Source organism: Lytechinus variegatus, chromosome 7 (assembly GCF_018143015.1).
Source record: "Lytechinus variegatus isolate NC3 chromosome 7, Lvar_3.0, whole genome shotgun sequence".
In the NCBI taxonomy this organism is placed as follows: Eukaryota; Metazoa; Echinodermata; class Echinoidea; order Temnopleuroida; family Toxopneustidae; genus Lytechinus; species Lytechinus variegatus.
In genome coordinates, this window is record NC_054746.1 from 39,258,993 (window position 1) to 39,276,909 (window position 17,917).

A 17,917-nucleotide genomic window follows, 5' to 3' on the forward strand; every position below is an offset into this window, starting at 1 on the left:
AAGAAAACAAGGATCCATGGTACATTTGTTTCGCCAAATTAACAGTTGCCAGTTTCAATTGTATACTTTTAATTCATGTTTCTTTTTTATATTCTTATACTGACCTGGATGGAGGTAAAGGGGTGTGGGAAGGAAGACCTGTGGGTCATGGTAATTAAGTTAACCTTTTCCAAACCCAGGCAGCCCCTTCATCTCTTTTCCAGGTCCTTTGTACTACGTCACATATGTCTTATTGTTAAAGTGATTTGTATGGTACTGTAATTTATCAATTTTTTTTTTGAAATGCCAAATAAATAATAATCCATAACAAAATCATTTGTAATCTGCAATTATACTTGGAGCTGGAATTTGCTAGTCATTGAAAGTGGATCCAGTGTGGAGCTTATTCGTTTGTATTCCTTCTTGTGAAAATTGAGTCACGTTTTCATGAATTGTGACATTTTCTTGAGAATGACCGAGAAGAAGCAAGACAGAAAGTGGAAGAAAAAAGTGGAGAAAAAAAAATAAAAGGGGGAAAAAATGAAAGAAAACATGTTTGATCACTCCTTATTTCCCCCTTAATTTTTTTGTTGAACTAAAGTCCCTTCCTTTATGTCTTCTTTATACTCTCTCCTCAATGAGCTCAATCTCCTGTTTGTCTTATTTCTTAGTTTTCTTATTCTCTTTTTCACTCTTTCTCAATCTTGGTTCCCTTCATGTTTTTCTTTGATTTACATGTACATGTATGTTTATTTGTTTATTCAAGGGCTTTCCCTATTTTCTGTTTCTACACGATCACATTTGGCATGCCTTTATTTTGATGCATGATTAATGCTCAAAATTTTTTTGTGACTTTTTAACAAAAGTTTACATAAATATTTGGAAAAACAACTCTTTAAGACTATATATCTGCTATTAGTTAATTATATTCACAGGTAACTTCAAATCTAGCAACCACAGAAATATGTTCAATTTGCAAGATTGAATAACACATCTAGTCTGAAAAATTCCTAAAATTTAAAGAAATTGTTTAAAAACTGCTTCCATTCATATTTTGCTTTAAACTAAATGTATACATAGCTCTTATTTTTATACCATTTTCAACTTCGAGGGTGAGATTGTCTAAAATACTAAGTTAAGTTAATGTAATAAAAAGACAACTGTCATTTTTTCTTCTTCAAATAACAAGGGTCAGTTCGGGAGCAAAAAAAATCAGAAAACAATACAATTTCCTCCTTTGTTCATGAAGTTTTGCTCGCTCGACCATGGTATGATTACAACCTCTCATTTTTATACGCCCGTCCTGCAGGATGTGTTATGGCATCAAACTCGGTATCCGTCCGTTTGTCCATTAACTTTTCCTTGTAAACACAATAACTTAAGTTTAACTTACCAGTAACCTAAACTAATATACATTGTAATATGATGTGTATGATACTAGCATTGACCCTAGGAAGCCTATTGATTTTTAGGTCAAAAGGTACAGGTCACAGTGACATGTTTTCATCTTACCCTTCTGCATTCCTTCTCAGTCATTTGTGAATAATTACTTTGTAGTAGTTTTCAAAGTCAGCACTGCTGCTATATTGAATCATGTAATGCAGGTGAGACCGCCAGAGGCGCTCCACTTGTTTTTAACCCTATGCTCCTCAATTGTACTGTACAGCAATATAAACTTTTATGAATGAGCACCAAACATTCATAAACTTGAGATTTCACTTACATACATTCTCTTTGACCTTACAGGAATCCTCAGAATAATTCTCATGATTTAGGAGAAACAATTAGATTCATGAACTTGTTTTGTTATTAAGGGAAAAGAAGAATTACATTTATGAATAGGATAGGACAGATATTGTGTATGTACCAGCATACACTAACAAGTATGTGAAATGGACATAGATTAGAGTAGCAATGCAGTACAGTCTAGGGTATCAATAATGGTGCAACAAGCACAATGCCGGCAAGAGGCACAAACCGAGTGCATAATTTACACATTATGAATACACAATAAGTCTGTGACATCGTAACTGATATAAAAAACCTGTGCCCTATTATTTTGAACATGGACCAGTAATATGGACTGCAGTCTAGAAGCAATGTGGTAACCTTCTAACATCACAACACTGCAGCCATAGATTATAAAACATGCCTCATACATGAATGTGTGCACTATGAAGTCCTTGTCTTGTTCTTATTCTTCATATCTGATACAATGCATCCAAAATTGAGATTAAATACACACTTGTTTGCATTCTAGAGCTGAGCATGTCAGCGCAAATAATAAAGAGTGTGCATATGACTCTTGTGACTTGTAGAAAAAAAATACCTCAGAGTGATGAAATTTCAACCCATGCATGCATTCTTATGTTTGAACACTAACTGGTGGAAATAACCATCATGACATGAAATCCAATGGTGTATAGACATTCTCTGCTACGTGAATACAGATTTCTTCACTTCCTGTAGAATGACAAAAAAAAAGGAAAAGAAAAATAAGATGAAAAGGACTAAACACTATTTGAACTCTACACTTTTAAGATATGTTTCTGCATCAATCTGAGATATGATACAATTGTACATTTAACATACAACTCTGAGTAATTTTTAACAGTTCAAAGTGGAATTAAGGTAATTTTCTTTCAGGAATCTATCTAAATATTTTTTTATTATTTTCAAGGATGAAGAAGTTGATAGTTTGGACATAAAAGAAACCCTGTTAATGAAAAGGACTCAATATCGTCTCAATTCTCACAATTGATTTTTCTGAGATATTGGAACATTTGAAATGCAATGTAGGTGATACAAGCAGAATAATTTTTTTTTTCAACCAATTACGTTAATTTTAAGTTATAACCAGTTGTGAGACTACATGAATCAAAATATTGTATTGATCTGAATCTTATACAATTATTTCAAATATTTATCAATCTGATGAATCTTCTGACTTACTCTTTTTCTGTTCTAATTTTAGTTCTGCTATGTGCTTCTCTTTCTCCTCTTCCGTCATAGATGGCAATGCCCCTACTTGAGGTAACTTAAACTGATTCTGTTTCCACCGGACAAAAAATAATCCTAAAAGTGTCCATGTTCCAAGAGCATAGACAATAGAAGCCTTTCTGCCCCATACTGAGTTTCTACTTCTGTCCAATCCTCCACGAAGATAGCTGAGAAGTTTCTTCATACTCTGACACTGACTTCTAAACAGAATGAGGTTCTTATACAGAGATCATCAAAAGCTGCAGCACAGGAACATTACTTTGGGAATTTTACAAAAACTGGTCAGCAAGAAGAATGAAGTATAGAATTCCAATCTGAAATGAATAACAAAAACAATCTTGGTTTATTACCTTACATGCTTATGCACCAAGTTGCGTGACTAATAAAGGCAACCAGACAACTTATGATTGATCTGAAACTCAATTTTGCAAGATAGTGCAGTAAAATTTGATGCAAATATCGAGACCTGAAACATTTTACTGTGAATAGATCATTGTACAAATAATTTTATCTGTGACTATGATACCACATTATTAGAATAAAATTGACTTACAATGTATAAGCTGGAATTACATATCATGCAACTGTGGGCATATAGGTAATAATAATGATATTGATTGGCTTTAATTTTTGAGATACCAATTTCCCTCAAAGCCAGTCAGTATGATATACATGTATGAAGTTATATGTACCTTGCTTCTTTAGACATTCATCTACATGATCCAGAGACAGGTCATAACCATCTTTTCTGGGGATTAATTAAGATATTTCTGACATTTCACTTTCATCCACAGACACAGACATTAACTCTTTAGTGCAAGTGCTAATGGACACACACACTGCCAAATATGGGCCTACATGCATGTTTGAGATATTTCAAGCATTTTACTTGGTTTAACTGAAATAATATTATTTTAATTGATGGCCCTCATTTTTTTTCCTGAGATTATATTTTTTTTCATGATAACACTGGCTATCAGATTAATATGGATAAAATATGTTACAAAAGTTTTGTTCCTTAGTTTTGAAAATTGATCACCAGAGATGAAAAACTGGCAGCAGAGTTTAATAGTTATATTTACTGTATAGCTAGGCTAGTTTTAATATTTTTTTTTAATATCACTGGTGATCTATGTGATTACAGAATGTGCACAAAGACAATTATCGATATGAAGACAGGTGCAAAGCAGCAACATAAATATTGGTATTTTCCTCTGGTAAAGACATCTATATGATGTCATTCAAGATGGCATTTTTCAATTACTACCAAAAGGGGACTAACTTATTATCATAATTCATAGGGGGAATTTTTGCCAAATTTTTTTTTACAAAATTTCTTAATTCATTATCTTTCTCCTCATAAAAGAATAAAATTTGTAAAAATTATGGGATTGTAAATTTTTATTTAAAAAATAAATTACGACTTATATACAAATAAAGTTCCTACTTGTGTAAATGGCATGGACATCCCAATTTTCGGTCTTGTATTGGTGAGTGTAGCCAATTTAATTCAGCCAAACAGCCAATGTATAGAGATTTTAGCTTTTGGTCTACACAATCTCTACCAATCAAATCGTGATTCCAAGTACTGTACTTCTCCATGAAAACAAGAGAAAAAATTGGCATCCAGTCTCTTCACTGCAAAAGTACATAAAACAGGTATGCAATAATCATGCATGATGATTACATACAAACAAAAATTGTTTTCATCACATCTAGACTACCTGTTTTGCTATTGTCACGATTGTTGCTCTGTAAATACTTTTGAAGTGAATAGACTGGAGTGGTCATCAGTTTTTCTTATTTTTTAAGAAAAAAACAACTTTGAATCGCAATTTAATTAGGGACCATGTAGACATATCTTTTCTGGGTATGCATTGAACACCAAAGTAGGGGGACTGCAAGATTTTCTATCTCATGATTAACCACTTCATTAAACTGTCTGATTTTTTTTCAGATCTTGATGAATATAGTGCAAAATTGAGATCTACCAAATTTCATAGTGATCCCAGAATCGGTTTTTGAGTAATAATAAAATGAATTTGAACAAATGCTCCAAATAGACTCATATAATAGCCAATGTCTAGTATAATTTGTCACAACACACACACACAGCTGAAACACATGACCATACACAGAGTGCAGATATTTTGTGAGCAGTTTTGAATTGGGTTTCTGGAGTAGTGGGGGCAGGGTATCAATTATGACACTTCATCCTGAAGTAAAGGAAAGGTGAAAAATGAGTATTCCATTGGATTTGCCATTATCAATACATGAACTACAAAACCCTGCTAGTTTACAAAAATATGGGACATTTATTCATAACTTACGAGACTTTGAACTTCCTTTTTTAATGCCACATATAAAAGTAAGGTAGTACTAAACCAAATTAGACCAAAAGCTTCAGTCTCTGTATTTTGGTTGTTCCGCTGAACTGCGTTGGCTCACTCACCAATACATGAATGGGGATTATAGTAAAATGTCATAAATTGTTGAATAAATCATTTTTTTCTTAATTAAAAATAGAGATTGAAAAATGAACATTTTCTTGCCATATTACTTTCCACCAATAGAGGGCGTACACAAAAATATGCCCAAAATTCAAGTTTTTGAGCGCTCTGGTGAATACAAAAATCATTCCCAAGTTACTTATGAAAAATAAATTGCAACTACATGGAAATTAGTAATTTTGGTCACAAAAGTGATATTTTAACGATTTTTCAAAGTGTGTGTTATGTACAGCATTGGCATACCATCATCATAGTCCTACCTGTAGATTCCCCAGACAGGATGGTTGCAGACTTGCAGTGAACAAGTGTCTATAACCAAATGTAAACTAGGGCTAGGCCTAGAAGATCTAAGTAGGTTTCGGAGCATTTTACTCTCTTCAAATTTGAGTACATTTGGATAATGCCAATGGGATCATATATCAGAAATGCGTTGAACTGTGAATTTTCCCTAAAAACCATGAACATTTTTGGCTGTGAAAAGGGAGCTATTTTTAGCTCTGTGCACTGTGTGCAGTCACCGACTCTATAGTCTTAGCCACTTGTTCACTGCTACCATCTGGCCTGTGGAGAATCTACAGGTAGGACTATGGTATGCCAATGCTGTATAAAGCACACACTTTAAAAAATCATTAAAATATCACTTTTGTGACAAAAATTACTAATTTCCATACAGTTTTAATTTATTTATCATTAGTAATGTGGAAATAATTTTTGTATTCGCCAGAGCGCTCAAAAAACTGAATTTTGGGCATATTTTTGTGTATGCCCTCTATTGGTGGAAAGTAAACATGGCAAGAAAATTTTCATTTTTTGATCTCTATTTTTAATTAAGAAAAAATTATATAAAGAATCAAATCTAAATAAGAGCCAAACAGTATGAATTAACAGGTCTAATGGAAACTGTCAGTGTAAAAAAATCAAGCATTTGCCCCAAAGAAAAAGGGAAAATAAGCCAAACATTGCCACCCTTATTTTGTCACACATGGAGATATAACTGAGAACAAGGTTATAACCTTGTTCAATGAATGAGTGGTCTTAGCCTAACTAATTCGTCCCATTATCACACACAAAATAATGCATGTGGGACTAAAATAAAATAAAGATCAATACAGAGGTCTAATTTTAAGTCGTTACCAGGAAAATAAATGAAAATCTAACAGTAAGAGTTAAATTCATTCATGCTTTGTTAGCTGTAAACAATTGGGCAGCCTACAATTGTTGAAAACAGATCTAGCTTACCGGTACACAGTCCTTTTTTATCCACGAATCTTGATATCTACGAAGTCGAAGTCAGCTAACGTCAATCTCATGGAGCAGACGATAATTTTCGAATTGCCGGCCTGGTTGAGAGATAGGTTGGGATGTTTCCAATTCCAGTACAAGCCTACAAAAAAACAGTAATGGGTTTTGTTTTCATCGACGGCATGCAGCCATTGCAGGCGTGCAAGAAAATTCATTGTTTATCTAATTCAGGGGCGGCGATCGGGGGGGGGGGGGCTGCATGGCACAGCCCCCCTACTGTTTGGATCACTAGCGGAAAAGTGCCCATTTAAATACCCCCTCACGAACATGTATTGTGCCCCTTTCACCGGAGGAGGACCCGTTTTAGGTGTTACCAAGAGCCATTTCTCGTTTGGGTGCAATTTTTTTTATGCCCCCCTCGTGTTCTGTACTCCTCTCACATGATTTATGTATTATAGCAAGTGCCATTTCTTATAGTGCCAATTTATTACCAGAAATGCCCCCTCATAACGTTTATGTGCCCCTATAGATCTGAGAAGGACCCGTATGCACATATGTGAGCAGTAACCCCTTGCCTTCTTGTAAGTGCCCTTTAATTCTCGAATCAGTGCCCTTTTTTATGCAAGGGAACTGCCCCTCACAAATGTAATTTTTTCCACTTTCACCCGAGAAGGACCCGTTTTATGTGTCAATCGAGCAATCGCCCCTTAATTGTTGCACCTTTCCCGAATCGAGTGCCCCTTTTTACAAGAAAGTGCCCCATAACCTGAAAAGGACCCGTTTTATGTGTGAGCAAGTGCCCCTTAATTGTCTTCTTGTAATGTGCCCTTTCTCCTATATGATATTGCCTTTTCAAAAGAAAAGGTGCCTTTTTTCAGTGTGCCCCCCTTTCAACTTTGCTCCTCCGCCCCTGATTTATCATATATATATATATATACTTCAACATTCAAATATAATGCGAGAGCGAAGTACGAGCTGAATTTTTTTTTACATTCCGACCTAAAACTGAATGGACGAGTACTTTTTGTAACCATGAACAGGATCGGTATAGAGTTAAATAATAAGATGCAAGCGCGAATCGTGAGAGCAAAAATTGAAATTTATTTCTAAAAATAGGACACTCTATTCACATTTTGTAAATCATATTTTTTGTGATATTCTGATATCAAACTGGATAGACATGCGTGCGCGTGTATTAAATTTACACATAGAATTTGGCCATTCAAAAAAATAATTTTATTTTGAAAAATATTTAATATTCTGATCTGAAAAAGTGACAATCTGAGCACTATTTCATGCAAGCACTGCGTAGGAAAATTGAATTGGATATGAATCATCGCACTTAATAAATGATGTGAGCGCGAAGCGCGAGATGAAACTTATCGACATTCCACTCAGACCACTCAAAAAAAGGGAAAATTTTGTTATTAATGAGCACTCGAAATTTGTTGATATTACGGCCTGAAAACTGGATATTTTAAGCATTTTCTTTTCATTATGGATAAGATGCACGGGTTGATATATTTTTTCAACAATTCAATCAATGCGAGCGTAAATCACGAGCCGAACTTTTTTACTCTAAACTGTCATGTAAAGAGGATTTTAAGTAGTTTGTTAGAATAGAATAAAAATAGAGGTATAAACATTAATAACGTTGAGCACCAGTCAAAATGCGAGAGCGCAGCGCTGATATGTTTTGAAAATCAGACCTGAAAAGGGATATTATTTATGGAATACAAGAAGAGAATAGGCACTTGATAAATCAAATAATGCGAGTGCGCCCCGCGATCTAAAAATGTAAATATTCAGACCATAAAACGGACATTTTACAGAGCACTCTTTTAAACTTATTTGTAAATCAAACAAAACAACGAAAGTTCGTTGTCCGAGCAGAAATATATTTTGCATGTTGACTTCAAAACTTGATATTTTAAGCTCCATATATCAGCCCATTGAGCAAGATATGTATCTCATTGAACAGGCAATGCGAATGCGGAGCGCGAGCGAAATTATAGCGACATAACCTTATTTTATTCACTCGTTTTCCTCCTCTTCTTGTCTCCTCTTTTTCCATTTCTTTTCCTTTTTCTTTTTCTTTCTCCCCTTTCATTTATTTGCTCCGCCAATGGGGGGGGGGACTCTTCGCCCCCTGATCCGCCTATGATAATGTCAATCTTTTTCAGTGGAAAATCAATGGATATATTACTTTTGCATAAATTTCCTGAAATTTGGCACTCTTTCCTAAAACTTCAACTCACTGATGAGGCATAAGAGAAAATTATAAATTCATTGACATGGCTTTAATCTTATTCTTAATTGCTATTTTGCCTTCTGAAGTGATCGGAGGACATCTTTAGTCTATCTTTCACTGTTTTTCACCTCTCTGGAAGCTACCCTAAGAAAATAATTATCTCAATTTGATTAGGCCTACATGAATAAACCTTATCGGATATAACAGAAAAATTGCTTATGCAGGATACTATACATAATCAATAAACACTAAAACCTATTCGAGTCACCCGACCTTTAGACCCTGGCTCAGCTTGGGTTAAAAATTGACAGGGATCAATATAGAAATCAGTGGCCTGCCTATACAGCACCTAGTAAGCTACTTGTACTACCTAGTAGCAATGTTCACTCGAAATTATTGGGGATGGATTCTTCAACACTTTTGATGGAAATCACACGTTACAAAGTAAAAGAGTAATAACATTGGAATGTTACTTAATTGCTGGGCTGATTTTCATAAACCGAGTAAAAGATTGGAATAATAAGATGGCCACAAATCAGTGTTCAACCATCGAACCTATGCTTATTGATCACATAAAAGGTAGGTTATTCGCTTTATTTGTGATTTGTGACAAATATATTTGCAAAAGGTCTGTTTTTCTTATAAACATGTATCCGAAGTTTCAAACATCCTCCTTTCATTAATGAAATTTATTTTCCACTAACTGCCTGATGATGACTGCTCCCCGCACACACAAATCATTACAATTAACGCAACATGCGAGCTCATTTATAGGCCTATATAAAACAATGTTTTGATTCGATTATAATTATGGTGTTCAGTGGCCTAATGAAAATAAAAAAATGAAATAAGGTGGCAGACATGAGTAGTTTTTCTAAAAATTAATCTAATTTTGTGATAGATTTTGACATTACATTTCGAAAAATTATATCATTTACATATCCTTTCATTTTCTCTTTTCATTTTTTTGGTCATAAAACTTTTTTGGGTCCGTGGTCCCAATCAAATCCCCATCTGTACGTCAGTATTCATAAATTGATTTTCTTTTCATCAGTGATATCTGATGACACAGGTCTGATAGTTATGATGTCCATCACATCCATAATTACAGTCATCCTTCTTGTTGGATTCATTGAATCTATTACCTTCGTAGCAACCAAGATACCTCATAGAGATCGTTCTATCAGTCTAATATGGATGCTCGCTATCTATCCGGTAGGTCCTTTATTGTCTTCACCAGGTTCTGTTCTCAGCAACGAAAACTTGACACATTTCAGGGAAGGTTACATAATATTATCCACTGCACTACATAATTATAAACTTTTGAACTGAACTCATGAAATTATGGCATGCAATTGCCAAACATGCAAAAATTTGCGATTGATCACAAATAGAAATAACACAGTTTCATGAATGTCTTATGATTTTGCATTGTAGGCCTACGTGACTTGTTTGGAAAACGAATAGAAGAAAAGAGTTTTTTAATGTCAATTTGGCAGCCAGTATATGAAGAGTAGACCGGTAGTCCGGTACTCAACCTTTTACCCCCAAATGCTTCTCGAATTCAAATTCCCCCATATGCGTCTTGTCTGTAGATCTATAGGCCTGGGGAGCGTTTCATGAAAGGACTTGTCGGACGTTTTATCCGACAAGTCCCATTTTATCTGACAGTTACCATAGGAACAGTGCCTCTCAGCCAATCAAAATCATGGAAAGATGTCAGATCTGACAACTTGTCGGATGAAAATATTGATGAAATGGTCCCCTGTTTGAGAAGTAAAACCAACACCAAACCTCCCATGCACAGATCGACTAGCGTATAGGCCTACAAAAAAACATCGCTGTAATATATTTATCATGATGCGACTCCGGAATTGTTTTTCTCTCTGATTAACAGATATTTGCAGTGACGTCACAGATGGGTCTTTTCATCCCAAGGGCCGTGTTGATGTGTAATCTTACTGCATCCATGTAAGACAATTATCATTAGGTATTTAAGGCATCCAAATTAATCACTGGAGAGATGGAGACCAGAAATGAAGATTCATTGAGCTAAATGAGAAGCAATTCAAATCGCCTCTTACAATATTTTGATGCATGCATAATCTACGGGGGGGGGGGGGCACGTGCCTCCCCCCTTGGATGGCAAAAAAACGGAGGTAAAATAGGAGAAAAAGAGGGAGAAAGAAAGGTAACGTAGTTGGGAACGTAGTACAAATTGTATATATTATGTAATATTATATCATATTACATAAGATATATATTTTTTCATAACTTTGTGAAACATGGTTTGCTTAGGGCCAGTGTTCGTCATTCCTGTCGCGCGCATTGTCTGTTTAATGAGATGAATAATCCTGTTCAAGGTGATTAAAGGAGAAGTTCATCCTGAAGAAAAGTTTGTTGTAAAAATAGCAGAAAAAGTAGCGAAAAAAAAATGGGGTGAATGTTTGAGGAAAATCCATCAAAGATAAATGAACTTATTACAATTTTAAGTTTTGGATTTGTGACGTCATAAACGAGCAGCTACCCAGGAATGGATATAAATTAATGATCTATCTATTAATATACTGAATGTACAGTAAAAGCATTTTCAATTTTGTGAGGAAATGACATTATATTGAATTTTTACCATTCTATATATAGAAAACATGAGGTCACATAGGTCTGAATATAAAAAAAATGAATTTCAGCTCGCGCTTCGCGCTCGCAACATTTGATTATTGAGATATGTAGGCCCTATATTCATGATTACAATACTACAAAAAGTTTTTCATGCGTTTAGATGTAATTCTAAAAACAAATCAGAACACGCTTGGCGCTCACATTAAATGGCTAAAGTGAAATACGTACATTCTTTATGAATCCCTAAAAACTCGTCCTTTAAACGTCCCCGTTTGAGGTCATGTACACAAATTTAAGCTCGCACTCCGCGCTTACATTGCTTGTTTCGTAAGACGGGTACGTATTATGATTACAAAAAAAAATGCTTAAAATGTCCCTTTTTAGGTCTGAATATCACAATTTTCAGCTCAGGCTTCGCGCTCGCGTTATTTAATTAGTGAGATACATATCATTTTCATGGCACGGTCCTTAAAATATCTCTATTAGGTCGATATACATGTACCTGGCTATCAAGCGCGCTTCGCGCTCCCACTAAGTGACTCAATGTTTTTGCTGGTGCCCCCCCCCACCTCCATGCAGTCACCCACGGTACGCAACGGTTACGATTTGGCGAAATGAGTGGATAATAAGCACAATTTATCAATTAATGATAAACATTTACACGTGATCGAGAGTGGAGACATGAGCACCACCCGTGTCATCTTCAATTGATGCAACCCATCGTGATACACGTCTGAAGATCGGGGATAATCATTCTATTACTCTCCCTACCCCCCCCCCTCAAACGACCAACCAAACTTGCCCTATTTTCTTTATTTTCCTGTATACTGAATATACTAAATGATTATCTTTCAAATGTCTGTCTGTATCTCTTTTTTTTATTTATTTACCCATCGATCTGCGATTGTCCTTTAGCTTCTTTTCGGTCAGCCTCTACCATTTTGTACAGTTGATCATCTACTATTATGGCGGCCATGATGCTACTGTGACCAAGATAAGTGAGATGCAAATACTAGGCACACTCCAACTTACCGAGTAAGATATATATGAATCTTTCTAATCGCTTCATTTTTTTTTTGTTAAACAGTAATAGGGCATTTTTTATTCAAAATAAAACAAACTCTTGAACTTAATCCCGAGAGAATGATTATGTTGATGGCGAGGATTTATCATAATTTATGACCCATGATTAAATATTATGATGATTTACTAAAAAAAAAGAAGTTCGAAACAAATTAAAATGTGCAGTCTCCACTTTCGCTTCTTAAGCCGATATCATGATGATTTACTAAAAAAAAAGAAGTTCGAAACAAATTAAAATGTACAGTCTCTACTTTCGCTTCTTAGCCGTATTTTTCAATAATCCTGATTTGGATGAAAGCCTACATGCCAATTCAGTAAGTTCATATACAAAATCATGCAACGTCTGTACTAATCTCTATACATTAATAATTTTTCCAATGATTTTACATCTCGCTATATCGCTGTATACAGTCCGAATCTCCTAGGAGGAATCCCGGGGAGGAATCTATCTACAGCGCACCAATTCCTTTGAAAATGCTAGTCAAATCAAAGTTGATGGACCGGGACAGCATCGAAATCTCTTGACTCTGGACAACGACATATTTGCAATTAGTAAATAAAGAGGCTTTTATAGGAGATTATAATTTGTTTAACAAATTTTCGGCATTACTCCTATTTGTTTAAGATCAGTATGCTCGATCTGTAATGAAAATCATAAGATCAGTATGCTCGATCTGTATGAAAATCATAATTCATAAGTCAGAAAAAATTGGAACCAGCGGGATTCGAACCTACCATCTACTGCTTTCCGGGCAGCGACTCAACCACCAGGCTATTCTGGTTCACGGCTTAGCCACGATGAACTGGAATTCAAATACTCTCGATCCTCGATCCTCGATCGTGGCTAAGCCGTGAACCAGAATAGCCTGGTGGTTGAGTCGCTGCCCGGAAAGCAGTAGATGGTAGGTTCGAATCCCGCTGGTTCCAATTTTTTCTGACTTATGAATTATGATTTTCATACAGATCGAGCATACTGATCTTATGATTTTCATTACAGATCGAGCATACTGATCTTAAACAAATAGGAGTAATGCCGAAAATTTGTTAAACAAATTATAATCTCCTATAAAAGCCTCTTTATTTACTATCTATTGTCCACGGCGGACGGCATTTGAATAGTAATGAGTCAGAAAGAAGAGGATCGAGGGTATTTGAATTCCAGTTCATCGTGGCTAAGCCGTGAACCAGAATAGCCTGGTGGTTGAGTCGCTGCCCGGAAAGCAGTAGATGGCAGGTTCGAATCCCGCTGGTTCCAATTTTTTCTGACTTATGAATTATGATTTTCATACTGATCTTATGATTTTCATTACAGATCGAGCATACTGATCTTAAACAAATAGGAGTAATGCCGAAAATTTGTTAAACAAATATTTGCAATTGTTCTTCCGCGCCAAATCTTCGGATGATCTGCTGTTCCAGTCCACTAACTTTCGTCAAAAACCTCTCAGCTCTCAATTGCGCATTTTCAAAGGAATCGATGCGTTGTAAAGAGTTTCCGTGTATAGTAAAAGCGAAAACTCCCTATTATTGGGGGCACATCCGCATGCACATCCCCATTTTGTGCTTGTCAGAGTTTTCTGAACAAAACTGTACTCCTTTGGAGAATCCCGGATTGGTCCCTGCTTAAGTATTCATTTAAAAATTGTTAAATAGGCCTTAAAGTATTTTATCAAAGGAAACGATGCGTATAAAATTTGATCTTAAAATCAACTACACAGTTGAAGGAATAATACGATGGCTTAATTGACAGTTACTTCCCTGTTATTTTCTTTTTATGGAAACAGGGAGAGCTTTTATCGACTTAAAATTTGCATATATCAAATGGCTTTACTTCGCCCTGTCGTCCTGTTCATCGAGGACATCCTATGGTTGAATGAATCTTACGACACAAGTTCGGTAATGTTGCAATCTTCTGAATATAAAACCTAAACTGTTAATGATCGGAAAATCCACACTAAACCCATTTACCATTATTTTCCTGACAACTTCGCCTTTTAATTTTTTTTTCGGATTTATTTGCGCCTCCTAAATTCTTTCCACTATCCATGCGATAAATTCTACTATCCACAAAATAAAGGTGATGGATGTGGCTGGAAAAAATAAAGCACATTGGCAAAATCCATGTACGTTAAATCCAAATTGAAATTATTTTGAAAACTGTACGACTTGTGGATCTATTTATGAATTGGAATGAATTATAACCTTAGCATAATTACTGTCGATTTTTCCGTATGGATTTTTAAGTATTATTTTCTTTGTGTTATCATAAACGGATTTATTTAATAATTAGTCGATTCATCTCTTTATATTTGTCAATTTGATATAACCAAACAACAATTTACAGAGTCTACAAATAATATTGACATAATAAAGAATATCTGGGTCGTTTCTACTGAAAATGTCTGGTCTTATTTCCTCCATTAGTCAAACATTTTCACATTGATATAGACTTGCTTTTTTCCATAAAAAACGAAAATTCAGTCTTAATGAAATATGAAGATTTTTTTCAGAAAGCCTTTGTGAATAATAAACAGTTCATAATTTAAAATGATATCGAGAATCCCTGTCGTCTTTACATTAAATTCACTGCCACACATGAGTTAAAAATTATGCAAACTAGACACAAAATTCTTTGCTAATATAATCATTATTGATGGTATATACTATTTATAATGCTAATATTGTATATGTTTTCAAAAATGTTATATTTTTAAATATATATTTTGCACCGTTCTTCGCAACGGTAAAAAGACCAGTCCAGATTAAATCATTTGGTTAGTTGTCAATAAATAACTTGATACATTAATTTTTATTTCATTTATTGATTCCTGTAACTTTTTCATGAATAAATTAAAAATTAATATACTCTGCAGAGTATCTAAGAATATATTGGATTTGTATCAAAGAGATAATTGAAAAAATGCATCTCTAGTTACAAGCAAGGAAATGAACTTGTATTTTCTATAACCTATCGACATAATGGTTGCAGGAGTTGCATAATCTTACCTTGACTGAATAACAACCCCGGAAACTCCCTTATAGGCATAAGGGGGGAATCAAGTAATAAATAATGTTGAATGAATGAGTTAACTAATAGACAGATACCAGTTACATAAATGATTAAATAAATAAGTGAATAAATAATGAAATAATGAGTTTATATATTTGATTTAATCTTAGATCACCATCAACGACGCATACGTCTATCTTAACCTGTTCACTCTTTTATCATCTCTGGTCGCCATCATCGCCCTGATCATTCTCTTCCTCGCATCACGAGAACATCTCAGGGCTTTCTTTATCACCATTAAATTCGTGATCGTCGGACTCGCTATGTATTTCAGTAATATTCAGATTCTTCTCTTTGATGTGCTTACATTTACTGACGTCATCAAGTGTTCCAAGCCATTTGATTGGGAAACAAGAGGCAGTAGTAAGATTATTAATTTGGTCAATTATATTGCCTTTCTTCTAAAAGACTATTTATACCATACCCCTAAATTAAAAAGAAGAAGTGAAAAGGCACGCGGCATTATTTTCTTCCATTTTTCCAATATGTATCTTTCTCTAACATAATCGGTCATATATTAGCTCTATACAGATAACCATGGACAATTCAATAAATCCAGTGATTGATTTTAAGTGATTAGTACAGCGGCGGCGTGATGTGGCACACATCTTAATCAGCTTCATTTTGTATCGAGGGTATGCATCAATTTCTTTTTATTGCAACCCCCTTGTTTGTTATTTGCTTGTCAAGTTTAAACGAGCACCCCCTGTTGAAAAATCGTTTCCATATACTGCCATGCTTTGGCATACAAGTATTAAAAAAGGTCAAATAGGCTGCATTCTACTACAATGATCGTGTTCAGAAATATAGAACAGAGTTCAATAATACATCCCTTTACTATTTATAGACTTATTATTTTCTTACACTGCATGGGCACTTTCCATGAGATCTTATATCATTTTTAAAATTATGTATGTTAAAACCAATTCACGAAGCTGAAGATGAAAGACATTCAAACTTCTTTCTTCTACTTCCTTTTTTTCTATTTGAATATAATTTATATCAATCTCCTTACGATCTCACAGGTTGGCAATGTCTCTTTCTGATCGTCGAATCCGCGCTTCTATTCCCAATCGCTTTGAAATACTTCCGTACCAGGAATGGTAACATGGTAGGTGTACTAGAGATCCCTCGATTCAAGTTCACCAAAGCCCCTACTGATAACTTCAATCCGACATTCAACTACGAAGGCTTTTACGGAGGAACCCCTCCAGCTAACCCACAGGTTGAGAGGTTAAGAACAGGAACCAATGATAGTTTACCCCTAACTAAATCTAGAAGCTCATCCTCTATCGGATTTAATTCTTACATAACAATGTGAATTAATTTATCATTGCAATTAAACATTTATTACATTGGTTGCAGTGGCGTACAGATGGGGCCTTGGGGGCTCTTGCCCCCCCCCCCAATTTTCATGACCAAGGATAAAAAAAAAGAAAAGGAAAACTTAGCTTTTCATGATAAAATATCGAATTTTTTGCTCGCTCGCTTCGTTCGCTCATAATTTTTTTAAATCAATTTGGCCTGATACACCACATCTGGCCCCTTAAAAAATATTTGACTCATTACGCCACTGCTTGGTCGTAATTATATTCTTCTTATTGCTGTAATTATCATTATCATACAAAACAATAGCAGACGTTTCATATTCATAGTAAACTAAAACAGAATAACTCTGAAACAGTACTGATTATAATATTGTGAATTTACAACAAAAATAAGCTAGGTTATTGTTCACTAAGTTTGAGTATGAACTGAGACATAATAGGCAATTTATGTCACCAACGATACGTTTAGATTTTAAATGTTATTTAAAAAATAAGAGAAGGTTATATATACAAGAAAGATGCCTACAATAAGTTTGGATATCAGTTGCTTTAGTGCATTTTCAAAATCAACATATCTTAATTCTTTCTGAAAGCATGATGTAACACATCCATCAAAACTTATTTAATAAATGAAAAAAAAAAACAATATTAGTTTACCATATATTATTGTATTTTACATGTATTTTGAAATAATTTCGTGTTTAAGAAAATAGATGGAGCATTATGCCTGTTTGATTTTAATAATAATAATAATAATTACAGTTGAAATTTATATAGCGCTTAATAGTCAAAAGACTCTATGCACTTTACAAAATATATTGGATTACTAAAT

The 17,917-nt window shown here is 34.6% G+C and overlaps 1 protein-coding gene and 1 long non-coding RNA gene across 2 annotated transcripts; one reads left to right on the forward strand and one right to left on the reverse strand.

Moving 5' to 3' along the window:
• Positions 1–723: 723 nt before the first annotated feature.
• On the reverse strand, positions 724–6,771 carry LOC121419253. Its single transcript, XR_005970565.1, has 3 exons — positions 6,729–6,771; positions 2,932–3,293; positions 724–2,442 (listed from the first exon to the last, which is right to left on the reverse strand). It is a non-coding gene; the product is annotated as an uncharacterized LOC121419253 (long non-coding RNA).
• A 2,527-nt stretch (positions 6,772–9,298) lies between these two features.
• Positions 9,299–17,199, forward strand: LOC121419254 (organic solute transporter subunit alpha-like). The gene is made up of 7 exons (XM_041613635.1): positions 9,299–9,561; positions 10,037–10,197; positions 10,880–10,953; positions 12,520–12,639; positions 14,472–14,583; positions 15,868–16,120; positions 16,783–17,199. The coding sequence occupies exons 1-7, from the start codon at positions 9,507–9,509 to the stop codon at positions 17,076–17,078; spliced, it is 1,071 nt and encodes a 356-aa protein (XP_041469569.1). The 5' UTR covers positions 9,299–9,506; the 3' UTR covers positions 17,079–17,199.
• Positions 17,200–17,917: the final 718 nt, after the last annotated feature.